Below are 22,320 nucleotides of genomic sequence, written 5' to 3'. Positions count from 1 at the left end.
CCAAGTTTTTGAACTTTCTCGAGGGAATGAAAGGGTAAGAGGTATATACATTATGAATATATACCTCTTACCCTTCCATTCCCTCTCTGACAGCGGGAAACTTTGTCTGAATGTTAAACTATTCAGACAAGTTTCCCGCTGTTTGCGAAGGAATTGTTGGCTATGATGTACTGATTCATGATCAGTGCATCATAGCCAACAATTCCTTATACAAAGTTCAAAAAACTTGGGTGCAATCAGAACTGATTGCACCCAAGTTTTTGAACTTTCTCGAGGGAATGAAAGGGTAAGAGGTATACATTATGAATATATACCTCTTACCCTTCCATTCCCTCTCTGACAGCGGGAAACCTTTGTCTGAAATGTTAAACATTTCAGACAAAGTTTCCCGCTGTTTGCGAAGGAATTGTTGGCTATGATGTACTGATTCATGATCAGTGCATCATAGCCAACAATTCCTTATACAAAGTTCAAAAACTTGGGTGCAATCAGAACTGATTGCACCCAAGTTTTTGAACTTTCTCGAGGGAATGAAAGGGTAAGAGGTATACATTATGAATATATCTCTTACCCTTCCATTCCCTCTCTGACAGCGGGAAACTTTGTCTGAATATGTTAAACTATTCAGACAAAGTTTCCCGCTGTTTGCGAAGGAATTGTTGGCTATGATGTACTGATTCATGATCAGTGCTCATAGCCAACAATTCCTTATACAAAGTTCAAAAACTTGGGTGCAATCAGAAACTGATTTGCACCCAAGTTTTTGAACTTTCTCGAGGGAATGAAAGGGTAAGAGGTATACATTATGAATATATACCTCTTACCCTTCCATTCCCTCTCTGACAGCGGGAAACTTTGTCTGAATGTTAAACTATTCAGACAAAGTTTCCCGCTGTTTGCGAAGGAATTGTTGGCTATGATGTACTGATTCATGATCAGTGCATCATAGCCAACAATTCCTTATACAAAGTTCAAAAACTTGGGTGCAATCAGAACTGATTGCACCCAAGTTTTTGAACTTTCTCGAGGAATGAAAGGGTAAGAGGTATACATTATGAATATATCTTTACCCTTCCATTCCCTCTCTGACAGCGGGAAACTTTGTCTGAATGTTAAACTATTCGGACAAAGTTTCCCGCTGTTTGCGAAGGAATTGTTGGCTATGATGTACTGATTCATGATCAGTGCTCATAGCCAACAATTCCTTATACAAAGTTCAAAAACTTGGGTGCAATCAGAACTGATTGCACCCAAGTTTTTGAACTTTCTCGAGGGAATGAAAGGGTAAGAGGTATACATTATGAATATATACCTCTTACCCTTCCATTCCTCTCTGACAGCGGGAAACTTTGTCTGAATGTTAAACTATTCAGACAAAGTTTCCCGCTGTTTGCGAAGGAATTGTTGGCTATGATGTACTGATTCATGATCAGTGCATCATAGCCAACAATTCCTTTACAAAGTTCAAAAACTTGGGTGCAATCAGAACTGATTGCACCCAAGTTTTTGAACTTTCTCGAGGGAATGAAAGGGTAAGAGGTATACATTATGAATATATACCTCTTACCCTTCCATTCCTCTCTGACAGCGGGAAACTTTGTCTGAATGTTAAACTATTCAGACAAAGTTTCCCGCTGTTTTGCGAAGGAATTGTTGGCTATGATGTACTGATTCATGATCAGTGCATCATAGCCAAACAATTCCTTATACAAAGTTCAAAAACTTGGGTGCAATCAGAACTGATTGCACCCAAGTTTTTGAACTTTCTCGAGGGAATGAAAGGGTAAGAGGTATTACATTTGAATATATACCTCTTACCCTTCCATTCCCTCTCTGACAGCGGGAAACTTTGTCTGAATGTTAAACTATTCAGACAAAGTTTCCCGCTGTTTGCGAAGGAATTGTTGCTATGATGTACTGATTCATGATCAGTGCATCATAGCCAACAATCCTTATACAAAGTTCAAAAACTTGGGTGCAATCAGAACTGATTGCACCCAGTTTTTGAACTTTCTCGAGGGAATGAAAGGGTAAGAGGTATACATTATGAATATAATACTCTTACCCTTCCATTCCCTCTCGACAGCGGGAAACTTTGTCTGATGTTAAACTTATTCAGACAAAGTTCCCGCTGTTTGCGAAGGAATTGTTGGCTATGATGTACTGATTCATGATCAGTGCATCATAGCCAACAATTCCTTATACAAGTTCAAAAACTTGGGTGCAATCAGAACTGATTGCACCCAAGTTTTTGAACTTTCTCGAGGGAAATGAAAGGGTAAGAGGTATACATTATGAATATAACCTCTTACCCTTCCATTCCCTCTCTGACAGCGGGAAACTTTGTCTGAATTGTTAAACTATTCAGACAAAGTTTCCCGCTGTTTGCGAAGGAATTGTTGGCTATGATGTACTGATTCAATGATCAGTGCATATAGCCAACAATTCCTTATACAAAGTTCAAAAACTTGGGTGCAATCAGAATGATTGCACCCAAGTTTTTGAACTTTCTCGAGGGAATGAAAGGGTAAGAGGTATACATTATGAATTATATACTCTTACCCTTCCATTCCCTCTCTGACAGCGGGAAACTTTGTCTGAATGTTAAACTATTCAGACAAAGTTTCCCGCTGTTTGCGAAGGAATTGTTGGCTATGATGTACTGATTCATGATCAGTGCATCATAGCCCAACAATTCCTTATACAAAGTTCAAAAACTTGGGTGCAATCAGTCTGATTGCACCCAAGTTTTTGAACTTTCTCGAGGAATGAAAGGGTAAGAGGTATACATTATGATATATACTCTTACCTTCCATTCCCTCTCTGACAGCGGGAAACTTTGTCTGAATGTTAAACTATTCAGACAAAGTTTCCGCTGTTTGCGAAGGAATTGTTGGCTATGATGTACTGATTCATGATCAGTGCATCATAGCCAACAATTCCTTATACAAAGTTCAAAAACTTGGGTGCAATCAGAACTGATTGCACCCAAGTTTTTGAACTTTCCTCGAGGGAATGAAAGGTAAGAGGTATACATTATGAATATATACCTCTTACCCTTCCATTCCTCTCTGACAGCGGGAAACTTTGTCTGAATGTTAAACTATTAGACAAAGTTTTCCCGCTGTTGCGAAGGAATTGTTGGCTATGATGTACTGATTCATGATCAGTGCTATCAGCCAACATTCCTTATACAAAGTTCAAAAAACTTGGGTGCAAATCAGAACTGATTGCACCCAAGTTTTTGAACTTTCTCGAGGGAATGAAAGGGAAAGAGTAATACATTATGAATATATACCTCTTACTCCTTCCATTCCCTCTCTGACAGCGGGAAACTTTGTCTGAATGTTAAACTATTCAGACAAAGTTTCCCGCTGTTTGCGAAGGAATTGTTGGCTATGATTGTACTGATTCATGATCAGTGCATCATAGCCAACACTTCCTTATACAAAGTTTCAAAAACTTGGGTCGCAATCAGAATATTGCACCCAAGTTTTTGAACTTTCTCGAGGGAATAAAGGGTAAGAGGTATACATTGAGATATATACCTCTTACCCTTCCATTCCCTCTCTGACAGCGGGAAACTTTGTCTGAATGTTAAACTATTCAGACAAAGTTTCCCGCTGTTTGCGAAGAATTGTTGCTATGATGTATGATTCATGATCAGTGCATATCATGAGCCAACAATTCCTTTACAAAGTTCAAAAACTTGGTGCAATCAGAATCTGATTGCACCAGTTTTTTGAACTTTCTCGAAGGGAATGAAGGTAAGAGATATCCATTTCCTTTACCTTCGTTCTCAATATTAACTTATAAATTTTTTAAAGCAAAAAAAGTCTGATTTTTTGACAAGTAAATATATAGGGATTTATCCGAACCAAAATAAGTGTCACTTTTTCGGTTCACCTCACTTTCCGTAACTCGTCTTAACAACAGATTCCATCAAAGGTTGCAGAATAGATGAAGAACCATCTTCGACTTAGAAAAGTATAGTAACATTCTTTATGCAAACAAGATGTAAAGAATTTTAAGGAAGTGTTTTGTTAAGTTCCGCAATGACATATTTGAAAGAATTTGATTTAAACGTTTATGACTACGTTAAGTATTTGTTCATTGCTAACAAATTGGTTTGAGAACAGAGTGTACTTCCCGAATGGAAATTTAAATGATCTCTCAAATAAACCAAGAGAATTTATTTCACGCTGTATTCGGTGAAATGTTATGCTGTCAGATAACATTAAACAAAAGAGCGAAAAGAAACTCATTGCTGACTTCCGACGCTGTTTTCATTATCCTTCAGCAATTGCAAGACTCTATTATTTAGATAGGTTACGAAAGTATTGAAGAAAGAATGTTAAGCACAGAGTATCTTCATGAGACATTTATTCAATGACGACCAAAGGAACCCATTGGTGAAAAGTTTATGTCTGGCTTCTTTGTTCTCATTAAGATAACAGAGATTGGAATACATAGACACTTTCCTTTAATAGTTTGTGACCCTGAACTAAATCCAGAACTTAACGTTCCCAGAAGTTCAAACACTTGCTGTTTAATGTATGTTGACCAATATACATTACAAGACCTCATAAAATATCAAGGTGTCAAATGTGAAGTGTTGCAAGGATACTATTACGATGGAAACAGAGATATTAAATAAGAGATGAATAAGAAGTTGTTTGAGTTAAGGTTAAGTATAAGAAAGAAGGAATCCTTTTGCAAGAAAAATATAAAGCTCATTCTGAACAGTATTTATGGCAAAAACTATTCTATCTCCTATTGAGTCAAAAATAACCATAGTAAATGACAAAGAATGCCTTAAGATATGCCATTCAGAAACTAACACTATAGTTGAGTTCCGAAGGTTTGGATGGTTCAGATAAAACTATTTTCACGCTAACGAAAAGTATTTGCAGACACTCTTAACTCTGTCCACTTGGTGTTAACATTCTGTCTACGTGCAAGAAAGATAATGTGTGAAGTATTTGTACTGCTGAAAGACTTGGAATGGACATCTTTTATAGCGATACGGACAGTATGCATCTCTGACAAATTGAAGAATATCCCTCGTTAGCTGAGGTTTGAGAAACGTTATGGAAGAGTTTCAATTGGTAAAAACCTTGGTCAATTTCATAGCGACTTTGCAGAAATCACAAAAGATAAACAAAGTTTAGCATACAAGTCAATATTTTGTGGAAAGAAGACTTACATAGACTTACTCACGAATGATTTAAATGAAGTTGCATTTCACTGCAGAATGAAAGGCGTGAAGCAAGATGTTATTGCTTTAACCGCTAATGAAATATTTCCTGACTCTGTTCAGTGTTTCTATGATGAAGATAAAGGTTTAATGGTTCCGCAAGGAACATATGACAAAGACTCTGAGTTCAGTTTAATGAAACTTTACAAAGCACTTTATGACGGTCAAGAGATTGGATTTGACTTATGTAAGTCATGTCAACCTTGCTTTGAAGAGAAGTTTAACTTCTCAATAACGACTAAAACAAGCTTTATTCGTAAGTTGAAGTTCTGAGGTCATTTATTTTTGTCAGCAATGAGGTCATTCGTGATAAAAATAAAACTAGCGGCAAGGGCGAAGCCCATGTGGTCATTTACAATACTGCGATGGTAGAGTTTAAGAGTTGTGCTTCAATGTAGAGATAGTCCTTATGGTCTGGAGGTAAGAACACTGGGCAGTTATGGTCATGAGTGGAGAACATGTCTACCCAAAACTCACGATTGAAGCCAGTTAATTTATAGTATTTAGGATTTGGCAGTGGTGTAGTTCTTGTATGACCAATGAACTCATTTTCAACTCCCTTACTTAAGTTTGAATATAATATAGCTTGCTTTCTATCCCAAATGCCAGGTGTTACAATCTTTGAAAATTCATTTTTCCTCGGAAGCATTGCATCATAATTGAAAACATTCTTGAAATCATCACTTGGTTCAGAGATTTGAAATCTTATACGTAATGGATTTTCTTTCTCTTTAGCGACTTCATTGAATGGTGAGAATACAACAAACTGACAGTCATGTGTTCCATCTTCATTTTCATTAAATTCATAATGAAAGTGTTTCGTACCGAAATGGCTAACAAAAAAGTGACAGAAAACCTTAAATTGCGCGGCAATTTTAATTAAAAAAATAAACATTAATTTTTGTGATTGATATTATGCATTTTATTTATATTATATAAGATTTAAATTTAGGGGAAAAATTGGAAAAAAAATAAGATTGGAAGTCTTTAGGTAAGAAGGAAAGGGCAAGAGATATATAGTGTACCTATATACCTCTTGCCCTTTCATTCTAAGTAGAAATGGGAGAAACTTTGTCCGCATCATAAGTTATGCGGACAAAGTTTCTCCGATTTCTAATGGGAATTGCAGGCTATGAGGCACTGATATATAATCAGTACCTCATAGCCTACAATTCCCCTTATTAGACTTCCAAACTTTGAGTTAATGTGTTGACATTAACTCAAAGTTTGGAAAACTTCTCGTAAGAATCAATCGTCAAAAACCTCGATTGCAGTTATATTCATTGTGTTAAATTTGATTTATTTTGAAATTTTTATAAATTAAATTTTATATAACATAAAGCGTTATGAATTAGTATTTCCATATGAATTTTATCTCGAAAATAGTAATTCTGTACAGTTATATTTCGGTTAATTTTGGAAATTTCTAGGAATACTTTAAGATATAGGGTGTCCAAAGGTGTGTTTAGCACAAACCTGAATACTGCGAATAGAAATAAACAAGTTACATATATATAAAGTTTATTTAAATATAATCACCATTGGATTCAATCACGCGTTCGCAGCGATCGATCCAGGCTTGAAAGACACGCTTTAAATCATCATGAGAAAATTGCTCAAATTGCTCTCTTACAAAATTTTCAAGATCATCTGGACTCGCGAATTCGCGTCCTTCAGCTCTCTTTTTTAGCGTGCCGAATAAATAAAAGTCAGAGGGTGCAATATCAGGTGAATAAATTGGGTTTGGAACAACTTTGACATTGTTTTCCACCAAGTAATTCATTACCTTATGACTTTTGTGAACTCTTGAATTATCAAAATGAATTGCAAACTTTTGTTTTTGTTGTTTGGATTTCTCAAACTCATCAGAATTGATAATTTGAGTAAGAACATTGTCAATTAGATACTGAGCATTCATCGTATTAGGTTTTTGAAGAATATCAATTGCGATGATGCCATTCACGCCCCAAAAAACCGACAACATCATCATTGGTGTGTCAATTTTTTTCTTCGGGAATGTTTGCGGATTTTCATCCTTCGGGATCCACATGATTTTGGCTTCTGTTGCATATTGAAACCAAGACTCGTCCCCTGTTACTAAAAAGCGAAACTTCTTGGATTGATACGCACCCAATATAGAGAGGAGCTCTTTCGAAGATTGGACTCTAGATTTTTTTTGAACTGAATTAAGGTTGTGCGGAACCCAACGTGTATACGCTAGTTTGTAGTTCAAATAATTGTGCAGATAATAACTGACTGTTGTACGTGGTATCTTTGTCATCTCCTCTATCCTTCTGAGTGATGCTCTTGGGTCTTCATCTAGCGCTTGAAGAATTGCTTTGATTTTTCTTTGATCCGGCGATTTTTGTCAATTTTTATGATGGGCGCCTTTTTGTTCATGAAGTGATACATCCTAACATGATACGTTACAGTGGAATAGCTAAGAGCATCCATACCGAAGCATTTTACCAATGTCTCGTAGATTTTTTTACAGTCTTTGCATTTTTTTGCAAGAGCGAGGATGTTTTCTTTATGATTCATTAAAATGAAAAAAAATTCCGCCAAAATTTCCCGCGAAACCGCCTCTTGTCTCAAAATTCATTTTATATTCCGGCATGGCGCCAAAATACAACATACTCATCATATACATATATTCATATTTTTTATTATATATTTATAATCAGCATATATCTCCTTTAATAGTCTCATATAGAGCGCTGTGCTAAACGCACCTTTGGACACCCTATAGTATGATTATATATAACTCTGCCTTCATGATTTATTTTAGCTTTCGCGCAAATATCAGTTAACTTAACTCCATTATTTGATTTTGTGATGGCTTCACAAAGCCAATCAATATCAATCTCTTCTGGAGAATGTCTTCTCATCTAGAATATTTTCAATACTTTACATACAAACATTTTTATTTCTAAAAAATTTTTTAATTTTTTCTAGGATATATGAATGAAAATAGTTAGAACAAGATTTTGAAGCTCAAAACATTAAAAATTATTAAAGATTTGTATAATATGATTAAAAATGGGAAATAATATGAGGCAATATAAAGGAATATGAATATTAAATAAATATATCTAAATAGAAAGAATCAGAAAAATCAAATTATTGGCGCCAAAAATGTCACCTTTTTGGTGAGCCATTTCGGTATGAGATAAAATTCATAATGAAAATCTATAAGTTGTGGCTGACTACCTTCTTCTTTCAGTTGTGCAAGAAACTCACGTAAAGGCTGTAAAGTTTGTACTTCAATGTTAAACTTTTTCTCGAACATTTCATTAAATGAAATCATACATTGTTGCAATGTTGTATCGTCTTTAAAGTATTTGTATATGTGAATGTTTTGGGCGCTTAAAGACTGTTCGTCATTTTCTATCTCGACTTGAAGTATAAAGTCAACCTTTCTGAAAGCACGTGTTATATACATATTTGTTATGCCAATGTACTTCTCTTCATTTATGTTCACAATCCAGTCTGTTGGAAACTTAAACATTACTCTGTTCCCCTTTATTTTGACGTCAGGGTTTTCACTACTGAACGCAACAGATAAAGGTATTTGTCTATACATTTAATTCGGATAAAAATAAACCATTTACTCTTTCTTTGCTTCAGCTTCTTTAGCTTTTGCTTCAGCTTTTTCTCTAGCTTTTTTCGCCAGCAAACATGGGTTCTTCTGTCTTCCAGCAGCTAATGCAGCAAGTTGTTTTTCACTAAGTTTTCTCTTTGGTCTCTCTGGCTTTTGTTCTTGTTTTTGTTCCTTCAGTTCGGATAAAATTTGCTCACGAATTTCTTTCTTCAATGCTTCAACATCTATGACCCCTTGGGTCTTGTCCGTAGGGCTTGTCTGAGTCATTTGACTGCAGATAAAAAACAAAATTAAAACTTTAACCGATGTAAAATGAGCTTGTCAAAATCAGAGCGAGAGTCTATTATATTAAATGACGCAAGAGGAATACAACATCCTTTCTATTACGTAAGTCAGAGTAAAGATGGTAAAATATACGTAAGAAAAAGAAAGGTTCCATTAGCGAATGCAGAAAGCGACAACATTAAGGTGTATGGCAAGGGTGAAGTCCACGAAGCCCATATAAAACCTTCTGTTCAAACTGAGCCACCAAAAGAACAAGAAGAAAAGAAGCCAGATGTACTTTCAATAACGAACCAAGAGCTTATTGCAAAGTTCGTGAATTTCATTGAAAAACAAACCGAGTCAAAGAATCCTGACCCGCCAGTGAAAGAAGTTGAGACAAAAGAGAATGTACAGTTCATTGAAAATGTCAAGAAACAACTTCCACCACGAATGCCAAGAAGAAGAGTGAGAATAATGAAGTAAATAGATATTTTTATCCGAAGTAAATACATGCAAAACGAACAGTTAAACGAATTTACTCCAGCAGAGCATATTCATCAGATTCGCTCATATTTCGATATCATAGACAATGCAGTTCAATTTGGTGACACTAATAGAAAATATTCTGACGCAAAGATTCCATCACAACCTGGAACTGCTAAAGATAACACATGGGTAACATTCAATCTCTCACCCTCCTGGTGAAAATATGTTGGACCTTTACAATACATTCATTACGTATAAAATGGAAGGTCAATTTATTGTAGATAAAGAAATTGGTTCAGGTTCCAATAAAACAAACCCACCAGGATTTTGGATTGGTTTCGATGACGCTTTCTATGCAGTTGCTGGATATCAAATCCTTGCAAATGGTCGTATCGTATATTCTCAAGACAACGCAAGAGAAGAAGCATATATAACTTCAAACTCACAAATTACCGAACAAATAAAGAAAGTAGATGTTTTCTCAAAGACTCGACATGAAGATGTATGGAGTCATTCGGGAACATGCAGAACAGGACAAATTGTTAGTGGTCCAATTACAGCAGGAAAATCATTTGATTTTAAGCTTCGTTTAAGAATTCCTGTTAGAAGATTCCTTCCATTAGAAGCTATTCGATTTATTCCAGCTTTTGCAGGAAACATTCAGCTTAAAGTAAAGTTCAGTAGCGACGCCTTACAATGCACATCTATATCTGTAAATGATATCATTGCTTTCAATCCAACTCTTAAAGTTGCATTTGCTTCAGATTCAAATCCACCGACAAATAAATTTGTTCCATGGAATGAACCATTCACTATGATAACGAAGGCAGTAGAAGCTAGTGGAACAGTTACTATTACAACTGTAACCCAGCAACTATTTCGAACAAAGATGGATTTTAATGAATGTTTCATTCATCCAAAGTCATTCTCTTTAGACCCTAACATTTATACAGAACTTGTAGAACATTATACAAACGAGGCTTTATGTTTTCCTGTTAAAGTTATGGATTGGATTCCTATGGACGGTTCATTCTCAAAGAATACAGATAGTTCAAGTGCAACATTTACAGCAGCTTATACGCCTATTAATGTTAAAAGTATTTGGGCACTATTTAGAAAGAAAGACAACTATTATGTTAATTTTGAGAACCCTAAGTTTAAATATCTTCAGCTTTCCATGGGAGCTTATGGAAATATGCCTGCAGAACCCGAAAAATCATATGGACCTGTATTTTATGAAATGGTTGCGAACGCCTGCAATACAAACAATGATATGATAGGATTTAATGAAGATGTTATGAGGTCATTGGTGGATGATGGTAGTGTGGAACATAAATGGGATAGCTATGACAACACACATTTCTTATGTGGTTTTCCAACAGAAGTGGACTTTTGCTTCCAGCAAGGTCAAACATCTACTGCTCCAATAACATACAAATTGTCTGTTAAAGGACCTATTGAACTAGCAACTGAAAATGTACCAAAGCCACTTATTGGATTTATGAGGGATTGTTGCTTTGCCATTCAGGTGCGTGCTAATGGCATCCCCATAATAAGATTAGATGACTATAACTTAGCCGCGGACGACAGTGAGGAATAAAGGATGAACGTTTATTTTTAAAGCTTATAAATGAGTTCTTCATCAAGCTCTCGTGAACCTTCACCATCTATGAAACAAACTTTACCAAACGATTATGGAGCACCTATTGAATATTTCTTACGAGCTGCACAATGGCAAAGAGCAGTCTCACCAAGGTTAGGTGTTCCACCAGCTCCTGTCAAAAATAGCATTTGGTCAAGTCCTTATATAAGATATGGTCTCCCACTAGGTTTGCTAGCTACAGCAGGAGCAGTTATGATGTTGAAAAGAAATAAAGCAAATGTTGTAAATAATACTGAAGTAGCTGAAGTTAAACAAACTCCAACACCTTCGCCAAAACCAACGCCTTCACAAGCAAAACCTTCAATGACTCCTGAACCTATGGAAGTACAAACTCCTGTTCAAAAGTCAACTCCTAAACCGACTCCAACATTTAAACCAGAACCTACTCCTCAAATAAATCGTAAAACTCCTGCGTTTCCTTACTGAAAAAATAACGTTATTTTTATTTAATATTAAAATTTTTATTTGATTGAAATGACAAATAAAGTCACTGAAGCAATGAAACAAAAGTTTTTGGTAGAATACATTAAATCAGGAACTATTCCAGAAGGTTTTTACATTCATACTATGAAGGATGGTAGAGTTCAGTTTAGAAAGATAAAGCAACCATTAGATAAAGAAGGAATTTTGAGAAAGATTAAACTTCATGAGGACAACATTGCTGAACTTAAGAAGAAGTTAGAAGAGTTGGAGAAAGGAAGAGAGTTATAAAGCAATGAATTCAACAGGGTGAAAAAACAGGTGAAAAAGAGGTGAGATCTCACCACTTCACCTAAATTTATTTTTGTGCTATGTTTTCATACGTGTGAGGGTGGTGATATCATTAATTTTTAAGTTTATTTTTTATTTTATTTTTTATTTTATTTTTATATAAATGACGAAAACTATTGAGATAACAAACTACAACGGTCATGAGTTCAAGAATTTGTTCTTCGTTCCTCGTGAAAATACATTCTATCAGATACGAGGGAGGGGTAAAGTTAGTTTGAGCGTTTATGAAGGAATGAAGAATGGAAAGTTTATACAAGCATACGATACAAACGGTAAGCGTGTTTCATTAGCTTTGTCAAAACTTACAGGTATAAACTATGACAGTGATTTTGACCTATATGAAGAAGAAAGTGAGTCAGAAGATTATGAGCTGTTATATGAAGCACAGCAATGGGAGGAGTTGCAATACTTTTGTAAGTGAAAACGTTTATTTTTTACATTAGTGAGGTGAAGTGGTTGGCGGCTTTGTAAATATTTAAGGTTAAGTTAGTGTTGTCGTTTGTGTTGTAAAATATACGTTAACGGTTTTGTAAAGTGTCAAATTCACATATAATGGGTAAGGAGGCGCGCAGTGCCTCCGTACACTTGATATGTATACTAACTTAAAATTAAATCGTTAATAGTTAACTTATCAGCAAACTTAAATACGCTTCAATTGGGTTTAGATGACCTACTTGATAAAGTTGTCAAGGCAGCAAAGGTTCAAAAACGAATGACCCAGTATTTTTCGAAATTAAGTATCCCAATGGAAATCAAGCTTAGTATTCTCACGCAAATTACAGAATTTGGATGCAATACCCCTCAATTCATTGTTGAGAATGCCAAGTCTTTTCAAGATAAAATTATTACAGATTTCCACCTTCAAATTTATACAACATTATAAAAATTTATGAATAAAAACTTGATATAAAATAACATTTTTATTTTTACTAAGAAAAAAAGGTTTTTGATAATAAATTTATTTTATTTCGAAAAAGTAGCAATAATCGTAAAAGGGTATTGATAGGCTTGCTAAAATAACTAATTTTAGCTGTCAAATACTTTTGTATTTTGAAGTTAATTAGTATAAATTTGATATTATTTTAACTCCCTTTGAAAACCTCAATTTTCCATACAGAGGGAACGGGAATAGCATCCAATATTCCCTGAGAATGGTTGCGCATTCTCAGTTCCCTCTATATTTCGAACGAAGCTCTCATCAGTCTTTTTTTTAATACTAAACGTTTTTTCCCCTGTCACTTTTAGCTAAAATTTGGGTTTGCCAAATAATATACGGTAGTGTTTACTTGTTGTGCATGAAAATTCGGTTCACTTCACTTCTGACAAAAGTGACAAGTTTACATGAGAAAAATAGTTTACATGGCAAAATATATAGGGTATTTTTTTTAAAAGTAGTTATCTTTATATATAAAAATAAAACTTTTGATATATTTTGTAATGCATGAAAATTCGGTTCACTTCATTTTTGACACTTTACAGTAGTAGATGAGTGCGGGTTGTGTGACTTTTTTTGTTACATCTATATATAGACGATGCATTAAAATATATTTATTTATAAATCATTAAAAAATTAACATTAATTTTAAAATAATTTATTTTTTATCTTTTATAAAAGAAACTATATATAGATGATGTCAGATATTCCGCGATTAATTAAACATTGTTTAAATCCTGAATGGGTTAAACTTCAATTTAAAAATGAAGATTGTGAATTATTAAATGAATATGAAAGCCAAAATAAGCTAATGAGGTATAAATATAATGATAAAGAATATTTAATTTCATGGAATCAATGGAGTCATAATCAAAGACCTCATAAACGAGAAGAAGAAATTGAAAATAATGAAATGGAAATCATTGATGACATTAAAGAGGATGGAATTCCTAAATTTTGTAGAAAAACCTTTAGAACTAAGTTAGGAGCATATAAACGTAGAGTATTAAATCCTGAATACATAAAACATTTATTTAAAAAGGAAGACTGTGAATTATTAAACGTTAATGAATATGAAAATGCTAAATCAAAACTGAGATATAAATATATTGGAAGTGATGAAAGATGCAAAGATAAAGATAAAGTTTATACAGTTTCATATAATAACTGGCACACGTTAGGGATAAGAAAACATTTAGGAGATTATGGTAAAAGTTCTGAATTCTTTAAATCTAGTATATACGAGAGAGTAAAAGAAATTAGATATAATTATCATTCATGAATGAAAAAATAAACTTTAAAAATTTATGTCTTACATTTTTGAATAATTTATTTTTTTAATTCGTAAGAAAATGAGTGTCAAGACTAACGACGTTAAAAAATTGGGATTCACAAACGAGGAAATAAAGGATATATTAGAGGAGGCGGGTTATGAAGTTAATAAATATTATTTAAGAAATTGTCAAAAATTTGCTGAGTTATTAAATGAGTTTGATTATGATGGAAAAATGAATAAAGATGATGTTATAAATTTCTTATATCCTACATCTGAAGAAGAAAAACCTAAAGAACCTGATGTTTTCCCTGAATATTATGAAGAACGGATTAAAGATGATGAATATGATGAAATTGAAAGACTGGAAAAAATAAGAGATGAAATAGATGAAAAAATTAAGGAATTAAGAGAAGTTGAAAAATATAATGAGAATGAAGTAGAGGGTTTAATGAATATCCCAGCTTCAGAATCAGAAGTTCAGAAATCTCATGAAGAAAGATATAAAAATTACTTTTTGGAATCAACACAAAATTTATTAGATGGTGATATTGACGAAACACTTTCAGAAGAAGGCACAAAATTTATTCATAAACATAAGCTTCAGTTTATTGACGATGAAGAATACCCCTGTATATTACTTTCACCTCCTCTTGATTCTGAAAAATTCAAAAAAGCACTGAAAAATGTAACATATGCAACAAATACGATTAAGAAAGAAGACCACGATATTTACACAAATTATTATTTAAATAAATGTACGGGTGTTGATAAAGTTTTTGATTTGTTAGATAAAATATCAAAAGAAACAATTGGTACATATAAAATTTTATGCGATTGTGGTTTCATTATTGAAGATACCAATAATGTTTCATATGAAAGAACAGCACCGAAGGAAGACGAAGTTGAAAGGTCTATACCATTCGTTATTAAGAACATAAAAGATATGAAAACTTATAAACATTATATTTATTCATTTATTTCAGAAAAAATGGAAGCAACCCATAAATCTTCTCATCATTTTATAGCTATTCATACATTCCTTTTCAAAGTTGTGAAATTAAATAAGACAGGAATTAGATTTAATGTATCAGGGTACGCATTCTTGAGTAAATTAAAATGTATTCGTCACGTCGCAGATGATAAAAATTTATGTGTTCTTAATTCATTTTATGGACTTTAGCCCTGGACTCTCTGAGTCTCGGACTTTAAAAAAAAATAACTTTATTTTTATTTATTTTTTAATTTTTATTCTTACATAAATGAACAAAAATGGAACAGCTAAAATGAATGATAATCAAATTAGAGCAGAAGGTAGAAGGTTATTTAAACGCTTCTATAACATTCCTGATGGTGTTAATCCTAAAACTCGTAGAAGTTATTTAAATGAAGCCATAGATGCATATGAAGGATTTGACATTTCATCAGAAAGTGAGAGGTTAGCAAGAATGTTAAACGTTAATATTGATTTTTATTATTGTGACCCTCAACCAGAAGATGTGGACATAAATAAGGTAGACTTTCCATTAGTGGAATCAATAATGATAGATCCAGAATTTGAAACAGTAAATATTTTATTAACACAGAGTCCATGTGGAAAACTTCACGCTGACAGAATTACAGACGTTGAAGCACTCACAGGATATAAAGTTTGCCCCTTTTGCAAAGAAGAAGTATATTCTATCCGTGATGACCAGAAAGGAAAAACCAAAGAAGATTTTTAAAACATTGTGAGAAATGTAAAGAAAATAATGGAAGATTAATTCAAGACGTTCAATTGCAAAACACACAACAACCATATGCACCACATATCACGAAACAGAAGATATATCAATGGCTATTAGCTCACAATTTGCAGGAATATTATAAACCAACAAGATATTATATTACTTTTGACTTCGAAACATTAGAGACTAAAGAAGAACTTCAACTTTCTGAATGTGCAACTTTGAACGCTTACTTAAAACCATTTATGGTATCATCAACTGTCAAAATAAAGCCGCAAACGGACCGAAGCGGCAAGGTCGTAGACCGTGATAAAACATTTACGAGGAATTTTTGCTTAACATCAAGTGATTCATTCATCTCTGATTGGATTGAATTTTTATTTTCAACCTGTTCATTAGTTGCTAAATCAAATATTGAACAATATGAAGAATTAATGAAGCCGCAAACGGACCAAACGGCGGGGACTTTGTCCCATACATTAAATGAAAAACAGAAGGAAGCATTTAAAGAACTTCTAGATGAGGAATTCAATAAAGTGAATATCATAGGTTTTAATTCGGGAAAGTTTGATTTAAATTTAATTCTTCGTGATTTAAACACTGCAAAATGGAAAATAAAATCAATGCTGGGTTCTTCTTCTCAATTTAAGCAAATCATTGTAAAGAAAACAAACTGTCCATATGAATTAAGATTTATTGACATCAGAAATTATATAGCGGGTGGAACATTAGACCAATTCACTCAAGATTTCGGAAACAATAAATCACGTGTTAAATCCTTTTTCCCTTATCAATTCATCACATGGGAGAATTACGAAGATGAATTATATAAAGTGGAACCATTCACTCAAGATTCATTTTATTCAGCATTAACTCAAGAAACAATATCCGATTCAGATTATCAAATATATCTCAATGATGCTAAAAATTTTGAGAAATAGATTAGAATATTTTATTCATTATTGCAATAAAGACGTTGAAATTATGATTGACCCAATTGATAAAATTATTGAAGAAACATTTGTTTTATAAAATTGACATGCTTCATAATCTTTCTTTATCATCGAATGCATCAATGATTCGTTACGCGTTAGCATATAAGAACTTCAATCCTAACGAAACATATCCAGAAGAAGAAAATGTGGAATCAAGTTTTGAATTAACAAAAAAGTATTGGAAATATAAAATTGATTCATATAAGAAACAAGATGAAAAAGCAGAAAGGGATACTAAAAACAATGTTTCAATGGATGACTATCAATACTATCACGATTTAATCCTTTCATCTAAATGCAAAATGTGTGGTAAAGCGTTTACATATGCTAATAAACCAACATTAGATAGAATCGATAATGAAAAACCACATACCAAAGAAAATTGTCAGTTAATGTGTTGTTATTGCAATGTCGTAAAATCAAATAAAGATGAAGATGTTCAACGTTTAAGAATCAATTTAAGAAATTATACATTAAAAAATAATTTACCAATGACTCTAGATTCAGTTGAAGCTTATCACATCCTCCGTAATGGAATTACTGGTGGTTTATCAAATGTTCAACATCGTGTTAATCTTAAAGGAATCACGCACATTAATAAACTTTCATATAATCCAGAAACTAAAACTGTATCAAATGAGGACACCACCAACATTATGACTCATTTCGTTGGAGTTGACTTTAATTCATTATATCCTTCATCATTTTCATCTAATCCTCATGATTTCATTCAATATACTGACCATAAAAGTATATGCCGGGAAGATTGAATGGTGTTATCATTTGTGATACAGCACAAAGAAAGCAAAAGCACTGGGAATAATTAAGAAGAAAAATACTTTATTCGTGGCTGAAGTAAAGGGTCACATTGATGAAAAATACATTAATGATTACATAAACTTTTTACCAATAATAAGAAACTTTGATATTATCACAGATGAAAAAACAATTGGTGGTTTTATGTATAATTACATGAAATCAAACAATCTACCAGTTGACCAAAACAGAGGAAATTAACTCAGTTAGCATCAACACACAACCAATATCAACCATTTTCTTCTTATTATCTTTGGTATCTAATAGACAGATTTCATTTTATCATTGATGACATTCAATCAATTTTAACATTTACGAAAAACACTTGTTTTAATGAATTTGCGAATGAATTTATGAACGAAAGAAAAGGCTGAATTAGAAGGAAATAAAGGAAAAAGTTTATTTTGCAAGATTTCACTTAATGGATCATATGGTTACGATGCAATGAATACACAAAATTACGCAAAGACTAAAATAATGAATGCACAGAAGGCACGCGTTGCATGTATGTCAAATAAGTTTAAAAACATAAGAGAAATAGGAGAGGATACGTATCAAGTGATGCTTAAAGATAGATTTTATAGATGTGATACATGTTTACAAGAGGCATTCTTCACTTTAGATAACGCAAAATACTGGTATTTGGTTTTCATTTATGATTTTATGTATAAATGCATGAATGTTAATCGTTTTCATTTCATTGAAGGTGATACTGATTCATCTTATTGGGCAATCGCTGGCGACCCAAATCTTCCTAACACTCAAGCATTTCAAGCAATTGTAACCGATAAAAAATTTTATGATAAAAACATTTACAAATTCACACCTTTTGATTTCTTCTGTTTTAATGAGAAATTTAAACCTAAATTAAAGAATAAAGCTGAAGAAAAAGCACATGAAAAGAAGTTATTGGGTTTAGCAATTGAGAAACAAGGTGATAACATGGTTGCTTTATGTCCTAAGTGTTATACTCATTCAACGGTTCAATTGATGGAAGTGATTTTAAAAAGATTGCACAAAAAATGAAAGGAGTTAGTTTACGACAAAATAAACAATTAACACCTAAAAATTATTTGGATATAATAAATGATAAAGTGATATTTGATGGTCAGAATATTAATTTACAACTTAAAAACGGGTCAATGACTCGCTTAACAATCGGTAAGACTGCATTAACAGGAGCACACACTAAGGCTGTATGTTGTGAAAATGGATGTTGTATGCCATTTATTTAATAAAATGCCACAGAAGAGACAAAAGGAACCGTTAATAATGGTTTTGATACTATGATTCAAAGAGGTGGCACCCTTAAAACATTTATTTTATTTATATAAATGATAACGTAGATTTAAAAATTTAATTGATGATTTAGTACTTAATCAAAATTTTCTTAATTATTATGAATTAAAATCATATCTCCAAAAACATGATAACAATATAACGGGTGATGATATGGATTATTATTATTCGTATTATAAAAATGAAGTTTTGAAATATCATGATAAAATAATTTCTAAAATTAAAGACAAAATTAAAAATAATGAATATTCAAAGGGAAAAAGTAAATCACAACTTAAACAATTGAAAGATTTCAAAAATAAAGTATTAACAGAAGAAGATATTGATGAATTATATAAATTATATAAATTATATAATCCTGAGCCGCAAAAACCAAAGGAACAAAAACAAAAGGTGCAAAACGCCCAGGTCCTTCAGACCATAAATGAAGCACATGCTTTAATTTATGATTCATTAGTTAAACCATATTCAGCCCGACTTTTAAATGAAGATCAACTTTTGGAATTCATCCTTCAACATAAACTCGAAGCGGGAAAGTATATCAAACCTTTATATACAGCATATTTAAAACAAATGAATAGAATACATCCAGAATTAATGAAGGGGGGAATGAAATCCAAAATTCATCATCCAAAATCAAAGCATAAAATTAAACCACCTGCAACACCAAACCTCCTCCAACGACAGTACCTCCTCCTTCAGTTAATCCTTCATCATTCACTTTATTATATCCATTTCAAACATTAAAGAAGCAAAAAGATTTTAAAAAGGATTTCAAAATATTAAATAAACCAACTGACCCAAAAATTCAATCGTTAAAGGAAAAATTTAGTCGCCCTTCATTTGCACCATATCCATATTCATACGAAATCGATCATTTAGAATATTCAAGAGGAAACGTTACTTATTTATTTGCCATTAACATTAACACCAGATATTTATATTGCATTCCGATGAAAGGGAAAACAGAACAGGAAACAAGAAGAGCTATTCAATATTTACTAGATCATGAAAGAGTAGATAATATAAGGGGTGATGGTGATAAAGGATTTCAGGCAGCTATGGCTCATTATTTCCCACAAATTAATTTTTACTTTTCATCCTCTCCATATACGTTTCATAATAAAATAGTTGATGCAGTAATGAGAACTCTTAGAGATGCGTTAGGGGTTAATGGTCAGATATACTGGGATGGAAATCATGACTCCATCATACAGCAGTTAGTATATTATTACAATAATACATGGCATAGAACAATAAACATGAAACCGGTGGAAATGAAAAATGATATTTCAAAAGAATGGGAATATATTAGAAAGCAAATGGAAAGGTTGAATGATGTTAAACGTGAACAAATTAATTCGGGGCTCATGAATTTTAAACAAGGGGATAAAGTTTTGATTCATCTCGATTATGGAAAAACTGATAAATCAATGACAAAAAGAAGACGAAGATTTGACACAATAGCTGAATTTGTTAGATATATTAACGGCAATGCATTAGTTGAAGTTAACAATAAATTAATAGAAATTCCGATTTATTTTATTACTCCATTATATTTAAATAATATTTAATTTTTTTATTTCGTAAGAAATGAGTAACAACGAAGCAGTCAAGAGTCCAGACGATGAATATAAAAAGAAACTAAACAGAATTAAATCAAAAATATGTTATTACAAAAAGAAGCCACAATGTGGTGGGGTTGAAAACGATAAAGAGAGGAAAGAAATAATCGAAAAATTAGAAACTTATCGTTCAATCCTTAAACTGAGTGAAGCAAAAATAAAAGAATTTAATAGAATAAATAAATTGATTGGAAGAGATGAATTTAATAAAGATGAATTTTTAAACTCTATCCAAATTTAATTTTTATTCCTCTTCGACAACATCTCTCTTTCCATCATTACTGCATAACCACATTTTCTCAATTTTAGTGGTTTGTTATTTTTAACATGTTCTTGCATCATTTTTATCATTTCCTCCCTTGTTATGATTCGTGGTAAATTTTGAGCTTGTGGGGTATTCATTTATGATAAAAATAAAAATTTGATGTTATCAGTTATTTTATCGTTAAGTGACTCAAAGAGTCCGGAGACAAAGTCTCATGGTTTTTAGGTTATTCAAAAATAATTCATAACTACCTTCCTCCTGAACTGGACCAAAAATAAAGTTAGTTTTATTTTTTTTATTTTTTATTTTGTATGTAAGAACAGAAATGTCAGTCGAAGCAAAAACATTCACGAACAAATCTAATGGTGAAACATTCACAAAAGGCACTTATAATGGTATTGAAGTCTTACGTAGAGACAAGGATGGTTACATTAATGCAACAAAGATGTGTCAGCAGTTTAGGAAAGACTTTAGAAAGTTGTTGGAAAATAAGTCCTGGGAAGAGTATTATAAGGCATTTTGTGAAGAATATAGCAACCGCCGGAATTCCGACAGTTGCTTTTTATACAAAATTCATGCGGGAATTCCTGATGAAATCAAACAGGTAAGAGGAACGTATGTAGACCCAAGACTTATAAACTATATAGCAATGTGGGCTTCTCCAAAATATTGCATAGCAGTTGGAAAAATTATGGACTCCATAGACAAGAAAGTTCATGAGAAGTTAGATGAAGAAGAACTCGAAGATACAGTGGAGAATGCTAAACCTTTGTTCGAAGAAGAAGTTGGAAAAATGTGTGAAAAACAATTAGAACATGAACGTGAGATATATTATGGTTATAGAGATTCTCCATACGAACTAGACCAATGGGAACAAGAAGATTTAAAGAGAGAATTTAGAGAATATGAACTCGCTAAGATAGCATTTGAAGCTGCAGAAAAGAAGTTAAAAGTTTGGGGTCGTTTTGTACAAAAATATTGTGAGTAAATGAACCATTTATTTTTATTGAATTCAGTAAAAATAATGTTTAGGTGAAGAGGTGAGATATCACTTGTTTTTTCACCTGTTTTTATGGTAGTAGTGAAATAAAATTTGATGTTATCGTTATTTTATCATCATTTTATTAAGTTCATCTTTAGTTAATAATTTGAATGGATTCGCTAATGTTCCACCTTGAGTCACAACACTTGCCCCGGCTAATTGTGAAGAACCTGGGATAAGTACTCCATGAAATGATTTCATTGGTATCATTAATTTAGAAATAGTTGGCTTAATTAATTTGGTCATTTATGATAAAAATAAAATTGCATAATTTAAATTTTTTTTCTTTCTCATTTTCTCAT

At 32.6% G+C, this 22,320-nt stretch overlaps 5 protein-coding genes and 5 pseudogenes across 10 annotated transcripts, besides 25 other annotated features; 8 read left to right on the top strand and 2 right to left on the bottom strand.

The window, feature by feature from the left end:
- Window positions 1–68: 68 nt before the first annotated feature.
- Window positions 69–158: a mobile genetic element.
- A 160-nt stretch (window positions 159–318) lies between these two features.
- Window positions 319–411: a mobile genetic element.
- A 157-nt stretch (window positions 412–568) lies between these two features.
- Window positions 569–661: a mobile genetic element.
- Window positions 662–821: 160 nt separating this feature from the next.
- Window positions 822–912: a mobile genetic element.
- A 155-nt stretch (window positions 913–1,067) lies between these two features.
- Window positions 1,068–1,158: a mobile genetic element.
- Window positions 1,159–1,316: 158 nt separating this feature from the next.
- Window positions 1,317–1,406: a mobile genetic element.
- A 158-nt stretch (window positions 1,407–1,564) lies between these two features.
- Window positions 1,565–1,655: a mobile genetic element.
- A 160-nt stretch (window positions 1,656–1,815) lies between these two features.
- Window positions 1,816–1,906: a mobile genetic element.
- A 156-nt stretch (window positions 1,907–2,062) lies between these two features.
- Window positions 2,063–2,151: a mobile genetic element.
- A 158-nt stretch (window positions 2,152–2,309) lies between these two features.
- Window positions 2,310–2,401: a mobile genetic element.
- Window positions 2,402–2,559: 158 nt separating this feature from the next.
- Window positions 2,560–2,650: a mobile genetic element.
- A 158-nt stretch (window positions 2,651–2,808) lies between these two features.
- Window positions 2,809–2,895: a mobile genetic element.
- Window positions 2,896–3,054: 159 nt separating this feature from the next.
- Window positions 3,055–3,143: a mobile genetic element.
- A 163-nt stretch (window positions 3,144–3,306) lies between these two features.
- Window positions 3,307–3,394: a mobile genetic element.
- Window positions 3,395–3,552: 158 nt separating this feature from the next.
- Window positions 3,553–3,642: a mobile genetic element.
- A 290-nt stretch (window positions 3,643–3,932) lies between these two features.
- Window positions 3,933–4,317: a mobile genetic element.
- A 22-nt stretch (window positions 4,318–4,339) lies between these two features.
- Window positions 4,340–12,645: a mobile genetic element.
- Window positions 6,253–6,459: a mobile genetic element.
- Window positions 6,703–6,730: a terminal%2Cinverted (terminal inverted repeat of Mariner transposon ID:TVAGG3_0026490).
- Window positions 6,703–8,003: a mobile genetic element.
- TVAGG3_0026500 lies at window positions 6,783–7,907 on the bottom strand (annotated as a pseudogene). Its single transcript has one exon. A coding segment is annotated over exon 1 (1,125 nt).
- Window positions 7,976–8,003: a terminal%2Cinverted (terminal inverted repeat of Mariner transposon ID:TVAGG3_0026490).
- Window positions 8,865–9,125, bottom strand: TVAGG3_0026480 (uncharacterized protein; the record flags this gene model as incomplete). Its single annotated transcript, XM_001287582.1, has 1 exon — window positions 8,865–9,125. One exon carries the CDS (start codon window positions 9,123–9,125, stop codon window positions 8,865–8,867), a length of 261 nt encoding a protein of 86 aa, XP_001287583.1.
- On the top strand, window positions 9,171–9,605 carry TVAGG3_0026470 (uncharacterized protein; the record flags this gene model as incomplete). The annotated part of the gene is made up of 1 exon (XM_051220308.1): window positions 9,171–9,605. The coding sequence occupies one exon, from the start codon at window positions 9,171–9,173 to the stop codon at window positions 9,603–9,605; it is 435 nt and encodes a 144-aa protein (XP_051105294.1).
- Window positions 10,612–11,171, top strand: TVAGG3_0026460 (annotated as a pseudogene). Its single transcript has one exon. A coding segment is annotated over exon 1 (560 nt).
- TVAGG3_0026450 lies at window positions 11,467–11,694 on the top strand (annotated as a pseudogene). The gene has a single exon. A coding segment is annotated over exon 1 (228 nt).
- Window positions 11,746–11,982, top strand: TVAGG3_0026440 (uncharacterized protein; the record flags this gene model as incomplete). Its single annotated transcript, XM_001293035.1, has 1 exon — window positions 11,746–11,982. One exon carries the CDS (start codon window positions 11,746–11,748, stop codon window positions 11,980–11,982), a length of 237 nt encoding a protein of 78 aa, XP_001293036.1.
- Window positions 11,983–12,645: a terminal%2Cinverted (terminal inverted repeat of Maverick-1B transposon ID:TVAGG3_0026430).
- Window positions 12,633–13,305: a mobile genetic element.
- Window positions 13,276–13,305: a terminal%2Cinverted (terminal inverted repeat of MuDR-3_TvMULE3 transposon ID:TVAGG3_0026420).
- An 865-nt stretch (window positions 13,306–14,170) lies between these two features.
- Window positions 14,171–22,320: part of a mobile genetic element that runs on past the window's edge.
- TVAGG3_0026400 lies at window positions 14,329–15,044 on the top strand (annotated as a pseudogene). The gene has a single exon. A coding segment is annotated over exon 1 (716 nt).
- On the top strand, window positions 19,122–20,102 carry TVAGG3_0026390 (annotated as a pseudogene). Its single transcript has one exon. A coding segment is annotated over exon 1 (981 nt).
- TVAGG3_0026380 (uncharacterized protein) lies at window positions 20,680–20,952 on the top strand (the record flags this gene model as incomplete). The annotated part of the gene is made up of 1 exon (XM_051220307.1): window positions 20,680–20,952. One exon carries the CDS (start codon window positions 20,680–20,682, stop codon window positions 20,950–20,952), a length of 273 nt encoding a protein of 90 aa, XP_051105293.1.
- Window positions 21,302–21,964, top strand: TVAGG3_0026370 (uncharacterized protein; the record flags this gene model as incomplete). The annotated part of the gene is made up of 1 exon (XM_051220306.1): window positions 21,302–21,964. One exon carries the CDS (start codon window positions 21,302–21,304, stop codon window positions 21,962–21,964), a length of 663 nt encoding a protein of 220 aa, XP_051105292.1.

Source organism: Trichomonas vaginalis, chromosome IV (assembly GCF_026262505.1).
Source record: "Trichomonas vaginalis G3 chromosome IV, whole genome shotgun sequence".
In the NCBI taxonomy this organism is placed as follows: Eukaryota; Parabasalia; order Trichomonadida; family Trichomonadidae; genus Trichomonas; species Trichomonas vaginalis.
The sequence above is the reverse complement of the archived record's forward strand: the minus strand, read 5'-3'. Positions and strand labels throughout refer to the sequence as shown.